We start from the raw sequence: 17,899 nt of genomic DNA, 5'->3' as shown, positions 1-17,899 counted from the left end.
ACTGCTACGCTGACGACACGCAGCTGTACCTGTCGTTCCCCCCGACCGATCCGGGGATCTCAGCTAGGATTGAGGCCTGCCTCACAGACATCTCCGCCTGGATGACCGAGCACCACCTCCAGCTGAACCTCGCCAAAACAGAACTTCTCATCATCCCAGCTAAACCCTCCATGTCCCACGATCTCTCAATCACCCTGGGATCTGCGACGGTGACCCCTTCATCCTCTGCCAGGAACCTTGGGGTTACCATGGACGACGAGCTCTCCCTCACGGCCCAAATTGCTGCGGTCTCCCGGTCGTGTAGATTCACCCTCTACAACATCCAGAAGATCAGGAGATACCTGTCTGAGCACTCCACCCAGCTGCTAGTCCAAGCACTTGTCCTCTCCAAGTTGGACTATTGCAACTCGCTGCTCGCTGGTCTCCCAGCATGTGCAACCCGCCCTCTTCAGAGGATTCAGAACGCAGCGGCCCACCTGGTCTACAATCTACCCAGACGCTCCCATGTTACCCCGCTCCTCATCTCTCTCCACTGGCTACCTATCATGGCCCGTATCAGATTCAAGACCCTGGTACTGACTTTCCGAGCAGTGAACGGGACTGCACCCGTCTACATCAAGTCTCTCCTGCAGCCTTACACCCCCACCCGTCACCTACGGTCTTCTTCAGACAACCGCCTGGTGGTCCCACCGCTCAAGACCGCCCGGTCCCAACACAAGCTCTTCTCCTGTCTGGCCCCCCAGTGGTGGAATCAACTCCCCACCTCCATCAGAGACACTGACTGTCTCTCCACCTTCAAGAAAAGGCTCAAGACGCACTTGTTCCGGGAGTACAACGGTACTTAGGAATGGTTCGCTTGACCCGATGTTAGTTTCCTCAAGGATCACAATGACTCTTGCTTAGAGACTTGTTGCTCTTGTGGTTAGTGGTAACTGATTTAAAAATGTTGTACTCGCTGTGATGTATTGTTTTTATTATTGTTGCTTGTTTTTTTTTTCCACAGGTACACTTGCACTTATAGCGGTTCATGTTGTTTAATTGTAACTTGTTTAACTACATGCTCTTATGGTTCTTCCCTTTGGCACTTACTTTGGTTGTTCACAATGTGTGCTTCATGTTTTGGCTACTCGCAATGTTTTTGTGGCTATCTTGTTGTTATGATCAGTGACCTATGCACTTTGTAAAGCTCTCTCTTGGAAGTCGCTTTGGATAAAAGCGTCTGATAAATGAATAAATGTAAATGTAAAGTGAAAGGAGAGCAGGACGGGGAAGAAGAGAACAGAGAAGCCTAAAACAGACCTAAACCCTAACCCTCAAACAGAGTAGATGAAAGCAAAGCAAAGTACAATACAGTATAATAAAGTCATCATGAAGTACTCATCAATGATGCAAACTTTTGTTTAGAAACATTTTTTTGAAAAGTTTCTTTCAACCTTTCAAAAATAATTTGAAAAAAAGTTACCTTTTTGCAAAAATATTTTTTCAACCATTCAAGGTTGCAATTACTGGATGACGAGGAGGCCGGACCTGTCCGACACAGGTGTATAAAATAGTTTGCGCTGGCAATGTTAAATGCCTAACTGTGTAAACTGTAGCTGGTGCTAGTTAGGCTAAGTGTAAACTGTAGCTGGTAATATGTTAGGCTAGCTAACCGTTGTTAAGATGGCTAGATTTGGAATTATTGGGTGTGCTCAAGCCTTCGGCGAGAGCACAACCTTTGTTCTCTCACATATATATTTATTATTGTGAGAATGCTGTTAAGCATTCTCACTATTGTTTTCCTGTTTCTCTTTATCATTGTTATTATTGTGAGAATGCTGTTAAGCATTCTCACTATTGTTTTCCTGTTTCTCTTTATTATTGTGAGAATGCTGTTAAGCATTCTCACTATTGTTTTCCTGTTTCTTTTTATTATTATTATTGCGAGAATGCTGTTAAGCATTCTCACTATTGTTTTCCTGTTTCTCTTTATTATTATTATTGCGAGAATGCTGTTAAGCATTCTCACTATTTTTTTCCTGTTTCTCTTTATTATTATTATTATTATTATTATATCAACTTCTTAGTTCTTCCGCCGTTTTCTGGCCTTTAACTAGTTCTGCATACTTTCACCGATTCCTACAATTTATGTATCAAAACGTTCAGCTCCTTCAGGAGATGTTGGCTATGACTTCTGGTATTTCTCACTTTTATACTTTTTAAGACATTAAGGTTTTTGTGCAAATTATTCTCCCATTAAAAGTAATGGTAAATCCTTTCAAATCATTAAAAAGTTTCCTCCTCTTTCAAACGTAACTACTTCAGCATACTTTCAGCTAGAGACACCATTCAACCTTTAAAATGTTCACAAGACATTCAGCTATTCCCAAATGATTCAGCTTTTTCAAATATTCAGCCAATTTTGAATTATGACAGTTTGAAATACATTAAAATGTTTGCTCCTTCTTGATTTTTGATAAGAGTCTTGGGTAAATAATAAGGGTCTCGGAAAATATCCTTATATTTTGGATTGGACGTATAGTTTTGCGTCTAGGTCAACTTGTTTGAGGTGTGGATGCTAGGTAAATGTTCGTTTTTCTCTCTGCCTAGCTCGTTAGCTATCACAGCTGCGCCATCACCGTGGCAACCAAACAAACAAGCACCAGGAAAGCAAAAGGAACACGTTTTTGAAACTGCAGGTAGAGTCGTATTTCTGACTGCACAGACATATAAAGAATATCTCTGGTTTCGGCAGAGTCTTGGGTCTTGGAAAATATCCTTATATTTTGGATTGGACGTAGTTTAGCGTCTAGGTTATCTTGTTTGAGGTGTGGATTCTAGCTACATTTCTCTTATTCTCTGCCCTCAGCGCGTTAGCAATCATAGCTGCACCATCACCGTAACGACAGACAAGCACCACTCAGTCTCTCACACAGGTGATTGGTACGTTTACTTGACCATGAGAAACACGATTACTAGCAATTCAGGTTAGTAGTTAGAAGGGAAAAACTTAAAAGGACGTTAAAGTCATAGAGATTAGGGCAATGTTTACTGCCAAATTTATTCGTTTTGATTCAGCTATGAGGCTGCCTCTTTCAGGGGAAATGAGAAGACATCTATTTCATTCTACGCTTCACTCGTATTTTGAGTTGTAAATGAGCAGCAAAAAAACGATGCTTCTAAATCTATGTAATCTTTATAAATAATAAGTATGCATTTTTATATAAAATACACAGGAATATCAGTTGTAAAAATGTAATAAAAAAACTGACCCCTGTGCAACCGACGCAAGCAAGCACACCCTACAATTTACCCAGAAATTGTACTCTCTCTAGTTGTAGTGTAATATAGTATAGCAATACTTTAAGTCCCTTAAGTAAGGGAAGTACAGTGCACTGTTTATTGTGGTGAGTAATGTGGGCCCTGTACCCCAGTAGAGCGTTGTGTCTAGCATGGCCCCGGTCTCAAGCATACAGAGATACTACAGAAGACACTGGATCACAGAAGCTTGATCTAGAGCTCAGGGTTTATTCAGCATGTTTACAGCATGTTCATCACATGGCCAATCACAACAGAGGAATCTGGTTACAACTGTCTAGACACACTAAGAATGCTCTATCATGGCCAAAGGGACCACTGCTGTGTCTCTGTACACCCTGGTTGACTGAGGGAGGAGGAAGTCCCTTTGCTGGTGTAGTTCAGAAAATACTGCTCTCTGTCCTAGTTAGTTATAAGTGTTCAGAGACAAGAGTGGGCTGTAGCTGAACAGCATCCCCTAGTGGCCAGTCTGTGTGTGTGCCCCTGCAGCACATGCTGGCTGCTGGGCTGGAGGTCAGAGGGGACTGCCTGGCGGGAACATGAGGAGTGTAAGTGAGTTAGCTAGGTCTGTGAAGAGGGGATGAATAGAAGATGGAAGAAGGAGAGAGGAAGGGGCAGACAGCTGTGCTAGTAGCGTCTGCTGCTCTGGACCACTGAGGAGCGAGACATGGACATCCCTCCTCCTCCACCGCTCAGGCTGCCGAAGCCTCCTCCTCCGCTGCTCATGCTGCTCATGCCGTAGCCCGCACCCCCTCCTCCTCCTCCTCCCAGGGACATGGACATCCCGCTGCCGCCCCCGTAGCCAAACCCTCCTCCACCTCCTCCTCCTCCCATCCCAAACCCTGCTCCGGAGCCTGGGAGAGGGAGGGAGGGGTGGAGGGATGTAGGGATGAAGATGGAGAGAGGGATACAAGTCAAGACTCAGACCCATGATGCAGATGAGTTGAACATCTTCTATTCTACTTGATAAACACATACTGGAACTGTATCTATAAATGACAGGCTGGACAACAGTGTGTACAACAGTACTGGGACTGGTGTGTGTATGTGAGAATCTAGGAAGGTGTTCTTACCACCCCCGCCTCCTCCACCACCTGAGGTCTGGATGTGAATGGTGGCAGTTCCACCGCCTGACGAGATCCTGGAGAGAGGGAGGGAGAGAGAGAGAGAGAGAGGGAAGGGAGAGAGAGAGAGAGAGAGAGAGAGAGAGAGAGAGAGAGAGAGAGAGAGAGAGAGAGAGAGAGGAAGGAGGAAGACAGGGAGGGAATGTTACTCAATCTGGAGGAAGAGCTGTAGTTTGACTTTTTAGCAGTTAACAAATCAAGTTAATCTAAAATAATAGATTGCAAAACCATCCCTTGTTTGACACACAGAAGATCCCAAAATTGAGTTTTGGTTGCACCGTCTACCTGGTCTCCTCTCCTTCCAGCAGCTTCCTGTAGGTGGCGATCTCGATGTCCAGGGCCAGCTTGACGTTCATCAGCTCCTGGTACTCTCTCACCTGGCGTGCCATATCCTGCTTGGCTCTCTGGAGCGCTGCCTCCAGGTCGCTGATGCGGAGTCTGGCATCCTTCACTGCCAGCTCTCCACGCTCCTCCGCCTCGGCTATCTGGGCCTCCAGGTTAGCACGCTGGAGGAGAGGAGGAGAGGAGGAGGAGAGAGGAGAAGAGTATAAGATGAATGTTAGAAGAGGAGAAAACATGGATCATTTGTGGTTTCAATCTCACTGGGTATCACACAAGTTTCTCTGAATTTTTCACCAAGGTAGGGCTTGTAGACGTTGGCTGCAGCAGGACCTACCTGTCCTTTGACGGCTTCAATCTCGTTCTGGAGCCGGCTGATCATGCGGTTGAGCTCTGCGATCTCTGACTTGGTGCTGCGCAGGTCCTCTCCATACTGCCCTGCAGAGCTCTGCATCTCCTCAAACTGCAGACAGTCATGTGTTTAGTCTCCTCTCAAGGAACTGACAGGCCTCATCAACATCTCATCCTTTGATCTGTTTTCAATGTTCATGTTAAACGACCAGGCAGAAACCCCTGTGCATTGTACTGTATTTGCATTATTTGTATGTCGCTTTGGATGAAATAATCAGATAAAAGCATAAAAAGTAGAGTGAAGAATAAAATGACCAGCAACCCGGTTAACTCTACCTTCTGCTTGTACCAGGTCTCAGCCTCTGCCCTGCTGCGGTTGGCGATTTCCTCGTACTGGGCGCGGACCTCAGCCACGATGGAGTCCATGTCCAGGTTGCGGCTGTTGTCCATCTCCACCACCACTGAGGTGTCCTTGATCTGCCCCTGCAGCTCAGACAGCTCCTGCAGACGGAGAGGGAGAGAAGAAGAAGACAAGAAAAAGAGCAGGAGCAGAGAATGGTTGTGGAGAAAAAGAGAGAGAAAAAGAGAGAGAGAGAAAGAAAGAGAGAGAGGACAAACAGTCAGCACAGTGTGTGTTTTCTTGACACAGGGCCTGGTGAGCCTGTCTTCGGAGGAACAGCTGGTCTGGTAGGGTACACACCGCCTCGTAGATGGCTCTGAGGAAGTTGATCTCGTCCTGGAGGGCATCCACCCGGGCCTCCAGCTCCACCTTCCCCATGTAGGCTCCGTCCACATCCTGCAACCACACATGGAGGCGTTACTGTCTGCGGCCAGGGCCAGAGCCAGAGCCAGGGCCAGGGTCAGGGTCAGGGCCAGGGTCAGGGCCAGGGTCAGGGCCAGGGCCAGGGCCAGGGCCAGGGTCAGGGCCAGGGTCAGGGCCAGGGTCAGGGCCAGGGCCAGGGCCAGGGTCAGGGCCAGGGTCAGGGCCAGGGTCAGGACACGGACATGTCACAGTTCTAAATTTGGAGTAAGGGTGCTAAATATGTACCCAGCACACAACCTGTCCAAGAGCCAAAACATTTGTGGTTGGAGCTCGGTAAAACTCAAACCTGGTTTGAGCAGATTCAGGTTGTAACTGGGTTCCTCTAGTTTCACACTCACCTTCTTGAGCAGGACAAACTCGTTCTCCACTGCGGCCCGTTTGTTGATTTCATCTTCATATCTGAACAGAGGAAGAGAGGATGTCAACGTGAAGGAACGAGAAAGAAATGATATTCAGAGGGTGCTGGTATCCCAGACTCACTTGTTCTTGAAGTCCTCGACCAGCCCCTGCATGTTCTTCAGCTCTCCTTCCAGCTTGATCTTCTCGTTGCCCAGGCCGTCCAGCTGTCTGCGCAGGTTAGCAATGTAGGCCTCAAACATGCCGTCGATGTTGGAACGTGTGGTGGTCTGGTCCTGCAGGAGGCTCCACTTGGTCTCCAGCATCTTGTTCTGCTGCTCCAGGAAACGCACCTGGGACCAGCAAGAGAAGAAGAAGAGCAAGGGTCAGGTGACCAGGAAGTTGAGGACTAACTTGACTACTGTCAGGTGACCAGGAAGTTGAGGGCAAACCACAGTTTTTTTTTTTTCACAACAATGCTGCAGAACTCTGTAATGACCCAGGTAAGCCTTTAATTAAATAACTATATTGGCTATACCTGCCATATTGGTTGTCATGGGTGTGGCATCATCAACTATGATCAGACTGGGGGAAAACACCTCACAGAGTTGAAGGAGAAAACATTTCAACACTGTTTGAGCTGTACTCTGGTAGCAGAACTCCAATATTTCTACAGATAGCTGGCTGGCTGACTTTGGATTAGCTGACTGGCTGACTTTGAGTTAGCTGGCTGGCCGACTTTGGGTTAACTGGCTGGCTGACTTTGGATTAGCTGGTTGGCTGGCTGCAGTATGGACCTGCCTGTTGTTTGCTGTCATGTAGCTGTGGACTGAGTTGACTCCTAACAAGTCCTAACAGCTCCCCAGGAGAATTCCTTATGAGCAGCAGCACAGTTCAGGGGCGAGGCTGACAGGAGAGCTCCACCCTGCCCTACAGTATCACAGCAGGGCGTATCACAGCAGGGCGTATCACAGCAGGGCGTATCACAGCAGGGCGTATCACAGCAGGACGTATCACAGCCTCTCATCAGGGATCATGTCAAGCTGCCGCACCCTGCCTGCAGGCAGAAGCTGCTGGATGGAACCTGCAGCCTCCTTAATCACCTCCCTTTCTCCCTCCTTCTCTCCCTCACTCTCACTCCTTCTCTCCATCACTCTCCCTCCCTCTCTCCCCCACTCTCCCTCCCTCTTTCTCCCTTTTCTCTTTTTGTGTGTGAATCACACTGACAGCACTGTGAAGGGGCCCTGTAGCCCTGGGCATGACATCTGAAGGCTGTGCACCTATCGCCTCCCTGCACTCACTCTACTCCCCATAGCACAACCCATGCCCTCCCCTACACAAGCTCAGAGCACTCTGCTGGGAGGCTGCTGCTTCCATGGTGACTGTAGGGAACCTGATCCCCCCCTTCTAGAGAGGTACAGGTCATCGGATCTACCTGCTCTCAGGTTTCCCCCTAACCCTCACCAGCTCCGTCCCACAGTGCCACTCAAGAGATCCTCCCCCCCCCCCTCTCTCTCTCTCTCTCTCTCTCTCTCTCTCTCTCTCTCTCTCTCTCTCTCTCTCTCTCTCTCTCTCTCACTCACTCTGCAGCCGGCCTGCAAGCGCCTGGGTGCCCCGGGCTGACCAGTCATGCTGTAGTCCTCTGGTTATGAAGCAGCCAGGACACAATGCATTCACCACAGTATCGCTATCCTGAGTGTTTGTTTCCGATTAAAGGGCAGCACTGACATGCTTTGCATCTCAGCAGCTGTGAAATATTTATGAGCTCTCCAAGATGGGAGAGGGTAGACTACTCAGGCATGCTGCCAAGATATATGTATACATATATAGGGAGACATCCCAGAGGATGAGGGGCACTCACCTTGTCGATGAAGGAGGCGAAGCGGTTGTTGAGGGTCTTGATCTGCTCCTTCTCATGGGTGCGGACGGTCTGGATGTTGGGGTCAATCTCCAGGTTCAGGGGAGCCAGCAGGCTCTGGTTGACGGTCACAGCCGTGATGGGAGCAGCAGCAAAGCCTCCGCCTCCACCCATACTGAAGCCTCCACCGCCCATACCGAAGCCACCTCCGCCACCGCCCATACCGAAGCCACCTCCGCCACCGCCCATACTGTAGCCACCTCCGCCACCGCCCATACCGAAGCCACCTCCGCCCATACTGAAGCTACTTCCACCTCCGCCCAAAGCTAAACCTCCACCACCTCCACCCATACCGAAGCCGCCCCCGCCGGAGCGCCGGATGGACACACTGCTCATCCGGCTGGAGCCCATGGGCGCCGCTGCTGCCGAGAAGCTGGAGAAGCCAGAGCTCTTCCTGATGCTGCCGCCTCCGAACCCTCCGAGCCCGCCGCTCAGACTGCCGCCGCCAAAGCTGCCGGAGGACGAGGACTTGTACGTGACGCTCATGATGGCTGTTCCTGAGGGCTGAAGGAAAGGACGGTGGAGCTCACTGAGAGGAGAATCAGACACCTCTGAGTGCCTCCTCTCTGGACTCACCCTGCTTATATCTGCCTCGGAGGGGGAGGAGTCTCCACACACCCCGTCCTGGCCCCACCCACTTCACCATGGCTTGTACCTGTCCCAGGCTTCACCTGCGGGGAGAGAAGGAGGGCTGTTCAACTCGCTGTCACGTCAAGCAGGTAGGGGTGCCTTGTAACCTGATCTGTCCAGGGTACACCCAGCTACTCACACAGACATGGCTGCAGGCCCTCCGGCCATGAGGCCTTTAGATGCCATTTACCTGCAGGGGTGGAGGGAGCTGTGCACATAACTTTCCCATGTCCAACTGATGATGGGGTAAAAATCATAATCATACAGAGATACAGCCCTGTTGAACTGACTATGAGTATCATGTAGACATAATATAGCTCAGACTTGGTCCTGGTCCTGGTTCTACTGCATGGTCCTGGTCCTGGTTCTACTGCATGGTCCTGGTCCTGGTTCTACTGCATGGTCCTGGTCCTGTGTAGGACTCAGATTGTTGATAGGAGCAGCAGGACCATGGCTGTCTGTGCACCTGGCCTGGTTATAATGTCTAACCCTAACCCTGGCCTTGTGTTCATCATCTGCAGTCATGAAGTTCTGGTAAGAGCATGACTGTGAGTGGTGATGTTACAGAGGAGCAGTGGGGATGAAAGGAAATGGAAAACGTAACTTTGGGAAAGGTTAGATGAAATTATCTTTAAGTCATATTAATGTTACATGTGTTTAATTGGAGTTAGAAGAGTAGAATAAAGGACAGAGAGGATTCCAGCATGTTCCAACACAACGGCTGGTAGTGTCCCTGCCCTGAGTTCAGGCCCGCTGCCAGGAGAGACTGATGCTGACCAACATGTCTGAGCAGCGCAGACAGAGATGTTTGTGACTGAATAAAGCACCCTGGAACTGGATGGGAAACTTGTGTTTCCCATCATTACCCAAGCTCTGTGTGTTGCAGCTCAAACATGACAGGGTTCTGGAGAGAACCTTAAAGTGTTCATTTGTGTTTTAATCCAAAGCGATAAAAAGTGTAGTAGACAAGACAAGAAGTGCATAGTTAATAATTGTTACAAAACGAATTGTGTTTTGGTGTTTAGTGCCAAGGTGGACTGTAACTAGCCATAGTAATAATAACATCTCAACTACAATTTTACATTTTCCAATGAGAGAATGGTGCAGCAATAACAACATTTCAACCTCGTAAAAAGTTTTGTGGAACGCCGGAGACATATTGAGCAGAGATTCATGTTGAGACATAACTAATTTTACAGCAGATTCTTGTTGGGGCACATTGAGATGACACATGCCGACGCCTCCCTCTGTAAAGGACAGGTGCAGCCTCGGGTGCAGCCCCGCCCCTCGCCCCCCCGGGTGCAGCCCCGCCCCTCGCCCCCCCGGGTGCAGCACCGCCCCTCGCCCCCCCGGGTGCAGCACCGCCCCTCGCCCCCCCGGGTGCACAGTTTTCATTCAGTACCTACATGCATAAACAATAGTATATAGGATCATTTTTCTTCTCATAATGGCCTAGGGATGACAAAGTACACATTTTATCCAGAAGCTGATTTGGGGAATTGGAACACTGCATGAAGGACCTCTTCCGGATGAATCTTCCGGATGTCCACCACTTATCGTTATATTTTATATTTGATCATTTAAAAATGACCTTTTCCATCCTGCAGGGAGAGCAGTGAGAGACAGAGTTGTCACTAGTACTCATTTGATGTGCTAAGATGTGACAGGTGACATTTCAGGCCTCTTGTTGGAACAGGTTGTGGAATTCTCCCTGCCTCTTTTCTCAGTGTGTGAAGCTTATGATGATCCACTGATACCTGGCAGGAGATTTAGCTTAGAAATGTGAGAGTGATTATGAGGGTGAAACAAAGCCTGCAGGCCCCAGGTCCATACTGTACTATTTTCACCAGAAGAGCTTTGCAGCTTCTCTGTGAATGGCCCAATACCAGTCAGATAGTAAAGCATTCAGAAAAGCTAACTACAAATTCAGACTGTAGGAGTTTGCGAACAGAATAGGCAACCTGTCATTTCGTAGTTACTCTTAGGTCACCAGCAGCTCTAAACCAGCGTCACATGACCTTTGGGTTGGTTAAAGGTTTATAATTTTTCTAATTTAAACACTTTGCTTACCTGTGGCTTATCTTTCCATCACTGGAGAACAACTAAAAAGCAGGTGTACCATCGCAGCCCGTATCACCCCCAGGCTGAGCACTGAAGTTGACACCACTTAGCAGCTTGAACATCATTAACTTAAACTGCAGACCAGGACCAGGAGACATAGCAGGGGACCAGTACTTATGTTATGAATCAAGACATATTGAAGATGGAACACCTGGAAACTGCAGGCCTTCTCTTTGGGTTTCCGACCAGCCCCGTCTGATAGTAGCAAGAAACCAGCATGTGTGTTCACGTGTGTGTTTGAGTGTGTGTATATCTGAGTGTGTGTGTGTGTGTGTGTGAAAGGGCAAGACATAGCAGGATATAACCAGTGCAGGACTAGCAGGGCTACAGGCACATTAACACACCCTGGCACAGGGCAGAGCGAACACACAACACACCCTCCCGTAACCAGAGCCAGCAGACCACACCCTGACTCTTCGACTTCTGTCGAAGCCTCATTATTTAGCTCTCGTTTTCTGTTGCAAGTTAACAAGAGTAAAAGCAGGCAATGTACCAATAATGGTAAATATTAATTTTATGTTGGTTTGAATATCAACATGTTTTATGAGTGTTTAGAAGTTAAGATATGTTATGATACGTATATGTATTTAGTTTTGTCAGGGATTACAATTGGTAGGACTGGGATTACGCAGACTGGGGGCTGGGTACCTGGGTTGGGGGGGGGAGGTATTTTAGCTGGGGACAGGATGGATTTGGCTTCTCTGCTTCAGCCTCTGCAATCTGATATGTTCAGATGTAGCAGAAGCTTGTATCCAAAGCGACGTGCAGGCGGAGCACTGAGGCCCACCTGTCCCTGTGTGGTAGGACACTGTTCCTCTTGAGTGTAGCCCTCTCTACTCCGTGTTCCTATATGCGTGAGACAACTTGTTTAGCTGATGTTATGTAACCAACTTTACCAGCAGCTATGAAGACTGTCAACTTGTTTTATAGACTGATTGTCAGACTGTCATCTCAAACCTCCCTGAAATAATTGAGGATAATTAATGACTTTCCCTGGTGACCTGGCCTGTTTTTTTAAATACAACTTTAGCATTAATAGGTAGAGTAGAACGATATAGTTTTTAATTAAGGTTAGGATTAGATATTAACGGTAAATGAACTGCATTTCTGAAGCGCTTTTCTACCTTAGCAGTACTCAAAGTGTATGACATTATTGCCTCTCACTCACCCATTCACACACACACTCACACACTCACGCACACACACACTCACAGACTGATGGTGGTGGAGCTGCCATGCAGCTGGCCTGCTGATCAGGAGCAGCTTGGGGTTCAGTGTTTTGCTCCGACACTTTGACAACTGGCCAGGACTACTCTCTCCCCTCTATCTCCATCTCTCCTTCCCTCTCTCTCCGTCTCTCCTTCCCTTTCTCTTAGTTTAGTTCAGTTCAGTTCAAAGGGCTTTATTGGCATGAAAACAACAATTGTTCATATTGCCAAAGCAACGGTAGAATTACAGAAATATTCATCAATATAAATCATGGCCTTATATATACTTATATTTCATACACTCACATACATAGAGACACACACGGTAGTTAAAAATATACATACGTGTAACTACACCACAAAGGTGTACAACTTTGTATCCATGTTATTATTATTCAAGTTGGTATATTATTAATGTTGCCAAACAATCGGTAGGAAAAATAAATAAATAAGTAAACAGATACACACATATATATAGATATACGCATACACACATGTACATACACACACACATGTATATATACCCATACATACACATACATACGCACACACACCAGGTCATAGAATAATAATAAATCTCTACCTCCCTCTCTCTCTTTCCCTCTCTCTCCCTCCCACACAAAGCATAGCAGAGTACAATAGAGTACAGTAGAGTATAGTAGAGTCATCATGAAGTACTCATCAATGATGCAAACATTTGTTTAGAATTTTTTTTTTGAACTTGTTCTTTCAAACTTTCAAAACCTTTTTTTGGGGGAAAACTTTTTAGCAAAAATATTTGTTTAACCTTTAAAAAAAACTAAAACACTTTTTATTCACACACAGTGAAATGAGAGAGGAGAACAGAGAATCCTAAAACATAGTTGATGAAACAGAATACAATAGAGTACAGTTGAGTATAGTAGAGTCCTCATGAAGCACTCATCAATGATACAAACTTTTGTTTAGAAACCTTCCCCCCCCCCCAAATTCAACCTTTGTAAACTTTTTTTCCCCCAAAAAAATTATACATTTGTTTTTCAACCTTTTTAAACTTTTTAGCATTTTTTTTTTTCAATTTTTCGAAACTTTCTTTTCACACACACAGTGAAAAGACAGAAGAGGAGAGAGGAGGAGAGGCTAGAGGAGAACAGAGAAGCCTAAAACTGAGGGCCTCATGTATGTACATTTGCAAATGTAGCGTTATTAGCGCCATGGCCAACCCGCAGATTGCGCACGCTGTGATACTTCAGTTTACGTCGTATTTACGAAACCTGCAGTTCCTCGGGTAATCAGCGCCTTTCTCCGCCCACTATACCATAAATTGCAAGCATTTAAACGCGCGATTGAATGGGCCTCCTTCTCTCTTTCTATCATGGATCAGCCACCGAAGTCAAAACAGCAAAAACAAAGATTTAGTGATAACGAAATTCATGTGCTTGTTCATGAGGTAACAGCGAATTTAAATATTATACAAGGCTGGAATTCCACACCGAGACAAAAAAATACAATCTGGACCGAAATTACAAATTCCAGTAACTGTAATATTGCATGGCTGCTTAATCTGTAACGCGTAATGATTTCTTGTTCACTCAACTGAAAAAGTTTGATCCTTGTGGCAAAAATCCTTTCAGATCGTCTCCTCGGCCTATGTCTTCGTCTTGCTCGGATTACTGCTGTCATTTCACCAGGAGGCATATGCGAGGGAACCCGCATGCATCCAGGTTTACACCTGCTTTTAAGAGGCACAGAATTTTCACTGCAAAATAGAGGCGCACTTTCATGGGCAGTTTTTGTACATACTGCGGAATACATAATTAGGCGCACTTTACGCATCCCATCGCTTTATGGGAAACTCCCACTTTCCCCTTGACCCTCCCGTGAATGCATGACACGGAAAAGCGCAATTTGCAATTTGCAGTTCCTGCGACAGGCAGTCTGCGCTTTTACCTCAGTGCGGCATGTTTGTACATACCTCGCCATGCTTTTACGCGCCAATTGCAAAACAAATACGCCTAAAGTGGGCGCAAAAGCATTAGTATATGAGGCCCTAAGTATCTAACTGAGTATAGTAAAGTAAGGGTCTTTGCACACTGAGTCCAAAATTCGTGTCCGAAACTTTCGTCCGTCAAAAAGTTCGGCTCGGGTTCGATTTTATGCATTTTTCGCATCCATAGCCAGCATTTTGACAGGTTTTTGACAATTCACCGAATTTTTAGGCTGACCATTGAGAAAAAACGCATACGAAAATTTCGCACTCAATGCAATCGCAGAGCCAGAAGGGTGTCCGGGGTAGGGTTAGGGTACTGGGTTAGGGTTAGGCACTGGACCCCCCTGATATCGGACTGGCCACCACAGGTGTCACCCCAAAATGTAATTCGCTATCCTTGGCAATTGGATGCTGATTGACATTTAATTTATCTTGTTAAAAGAAGCGTTTCTTTTGACATCTGGCTGCGCATTTTTTCAATCAAGGATATTTCAACAATTTATCAGTCAGTTACAAATCACTACGCCAGCGTCTGATACAGTGCCAGCGACGGAAGACAAGATCATATTAAAGTAATCGTTTTAAGGTTTAGCATTGGGGTTGAGGCTTCCTGAACAAAATGTTATGAAAGTTGAGTTGCTGGGCTGCAGAGCCATAGAAAAAGATCCATATTGGCAATTTGGTTCCATAACAGATTCAGATAAGAGAAATGTCTCTGTTTTTGTTTGGCACTTAGCTCTACCTTAGTAGCTAACAGCGCAGTTGTCGTACTGTGGTGTTAACAGAAAGAACAGACGCTAAACCTGGTCTTAACTTCGAATGCTCTATCCCCCCTGCCCAACCCCCCTCCATGCCCCTTCGCCAACCACCAGGATGCCCGGCATCCAAACATTCCGGGCATTCCCGTGATTGGCAGTAGAAATTCTGTCCATATAAGTTATGAACAGAATCGGTGACAAAGGGCAGCCCTGGCGGAGTCCAACCCTCACCGGGAACAAGTTCTACTTACTGCCAGCAATGCGGACCAAACTCTGGCACCGGTCGTACAGGGACCGAACAGCTCCGATCAGGGAGTCCGGTACCCCGTACTTCCGGTGCACCCCCCACATGAGCCCCCGAGGGACACGGTCGAACGCCTTTTCCAAATCCACAAAACATGTGTAGTCTAGTGGGGCGAACTCCCATGCACCCTCCAGGACCCTGCCGAGGGTGTAGAGCTGGTCCACAGTTCCACGGCCAGGACGAAAACCACATTGCTCTTCCTGAATCCGAGGTTCGACAATCCGACGGACCCTCGTCTCCAGAACCCCTGAATAGACTTTCCCAGGGAGGCTGAGGAGTGTGATCCCCCTAAAGTTGGAGCACACCCTCCGGTCCCCCTTTTTAAAGAGGGGAATCACCACTCCGGTCTGCCAGTCCAGAGGCACTGTCCCCGATGTCCACGCGATGTTGCAGAGTCGTGTCAACCAAGTATCAGATTCAAGACCCTGGTACTGACCTTCCGAGCAGTGAACGGGACTGCACCCGTCTACATCAAGTCTCTCCTGCAGCCTTACACCCCCACCCGTCACCTACGGTCTTCTTCAGACAACCGCCTGGTGGTCCCACCGCTCAAGACCGCCCGGTCCCAACACAAGCTCTTCTCCTGTCTGGCCCCCCAGTGGTGGAATCAACTCCCCACCTCCATCAGAGACACTGACTGTCTCTCCACCTTCAAGAAAAGGCTCAAGACGCACTTGTTCCGGGAGTACAACGGTACTTAGGAATGGTTCGCTTGACCCGATGTTAGTTTCCTCAAGGATCACAATGACTCTTGCTTAGAGACTTGTTGCTCTTGTGGTTAGTGGTAACTGATTTAAAAATGTTGTACTCGCTGTGATATATTGTTTTTATTATTGTTGCTTGTTTTTTTGTTTTTTTTTCCACAGGTACACTTGCACTTATAGCGGTTCATGTTGTTTAATTGTAACTTGCTTAACTACATGCTCTTATGGTTCTTCCCTTTGGCACTTACTTTGGTTGTTCACAATGTGTGCTTCATGTTTTGGCTACTCGCAATGTTTTTGTGGCTATCTTGTTGTTATGATCAGTGACCTATGCACTTTGTAAAGCTCTCTCTTGGAAGTCGCTTTGGATAAAAGCGTCTGCTAAATGAATAAATGTAAATGTAAGACAGCCCTACAACATCCAGAGCCTTAAGGAACTCCGGGCGGACCTCATCCACCCCAGGGGCCCTGCCACCGCAGAGCTTTTTAACCACCTCGGCGACCTCAGCCCCAGAGATAGAAGGGCCCCCCCCCGATGTCCCCAGACTCTGCCTCCACGTCAGAAAGCGTGTTGGTGGAATTAAGGAGGTCTTCAAAGTATTCCTTCCACCGATCCAGGACGTCCCCCATCGAGGTCAGCAGCGCACCATCCCCACCATATACAGCGTTGACAGTGCACTGCTTCCCCCTCCTGAGTCGCCGGATGGTGGTCCAGAACCTTTTCGAAGCCGCTTGGAAGTCGTTCTCCATGGCCTCGCCGAACTCCTCCCACGCCCGGGTTTTTGCCTCCGCGACCGCCAAAGCCCCCGACAACATAGCTTCCAGGATCATTAGGACACGCAAACCCCTCCACCGCAGTAAGGTACTCAGGGAGGGGGTAGATGTAAATGTATAATTTGATTAAAGTAACCATAGTGGACCATACTAGGCCACATTGAAGAACTCAGGCTTAAGTGAATTTGAATTGCTATTTCTCATCAGCAATCATATGAATAATTTACACTGCTTACATGCCAGGCTAAGGTTACACACACATTTTCAGTCTTGGTCTGTGGACCCCCTGAAGTAGCCCTGGCCACCCCTTGGCCACCCCATATATAAAAGTCTGGTTCCGCCACTGACTGCAAAGACCTTAAGGGTTAGGGTTAGAGCCCTGATTCCTGTATTCTTTGTCCAGTCCTCTGAGATGCTCAACTTGAGTGTATCAGACACCTGCACCTTATAGATCTATAATAAATACGTTGATTTTGTCTTGATCTTGTACTTGGCGATACACTTCATTGACTTGGTACTTTAACAGCAATTGGGTGCTATCTAATATTATTCACCAACAAATACAGATTAAAACTAAAGTAACAAGCCTGGCTTAAAAATGTAGAAAGTAGAGGGGTAGAAAAATCAACTCAAGTACAGTAACAAAGTACTTTGTTACTTCCCATCTCTGGTCAGAGGAACAAAAGAAGAAACTATCAGCAAAATAATCCAACCTCTCAATGACAGTTATTATGTATCAAGCTCAAGGTCTGACAGCCAACCCTAACCCAGGCACAGCCCCCCCCCACCAGCCTCTTACAGCCTTCCCCAGCGTCTTACACCCCCCCAGCCTTTTACAGCCCTCCCCCAGCCTCTTACAGCCCCCCCGGCCTCTTACAGCCTTCCCCAGCCTCTTACAGCCTTCCCCCCATCCTCTTACAGCCTTCCCCGGCCTCTTACAGCCTTCCCCGGCCTCTTACAGCCTTTCCCGGCCTCTTACAGCCTTCCCCAGCCTCTTACAGCCTTTCCCGGCCTCTTACAGCCTTCCCCAGCCTCTTACAGCCTTTCCCCCAGCCTCTTAGTGCCTTCCCCAGCCTCTTACAGCCTTTCCCCCAGCCTCTTAGTGCCTTCCCCGGCCTCTTACAGCCTTTCCCCCAGCCTCTTAGTGCCTTCCCCAGCCTCTTACAGCCTTCCCCGGCTTCTTACAGCCTTCCCCGGCTTCTTACAGCCTTTCCCCCAGCCTCTTAGTGCCTGGCAACCTTCG

General features: G+C 47.6%; 1 protein-coding gene across 1 annotated transcript; it reads right to left on the bottom strand.

The window, feature by feature from the left end:
- Nucleotides 1–3,487: 3,487 nt before the first annotated feature.
- On the bottom strand, nucleotides 3,488–8,753 carry LOC134019501 (keratin, type II cytoskeletal cochleal-like). Its single transcript, XM_062460452.1, has 9 exons — nucleotides 8,132–8,753; nucleotides 6,415–6,623; nucleotides 6,273–6,333; nucleotides 5,812–5,907; nucleotides 5,448–5,612; nucleotides 5,098–5,223; nucleotides 4,707–4,927; nucleotides 4,371–4,438; nucleotides 3,488–4,151 (listed from the first exon to the last, which is right to left on the bottom strand). Exons 1-9 carry the CDS (start codon nucleotides 8,672–8,674, stop codon nucleotides 3,925–3,927), a joined length of 1,716 nt encoding a protein of 571 aa, XP_062316436.1. The 5' UTR covers nucleotides 8,675–8,753; the 3' UTR covers nucleotides 3,488–3,924.
- Between the last annotated feature and the right edge of the window lie 9,146 nt (nucleotides 8,754–17,899).

The sequence above is a fragment of the Osmerus eperlanus genome, chromosome 4, assembly GCF_963692335.1.
Source record: "Osmerus eperlanus chromosome 4, fOsmEpe2.1, whole genome shotgun sequence".
Classification (NCBI taxonomy): Eukaryota; Metazoa; Chordata; class Actinopteri; order Osmeriformes; family Osmeridae; genus Osmerus; species Osmerus eperlanus.
This window is presented reverse-complemented; position numbering and strand designations above follow the sequence as displayed.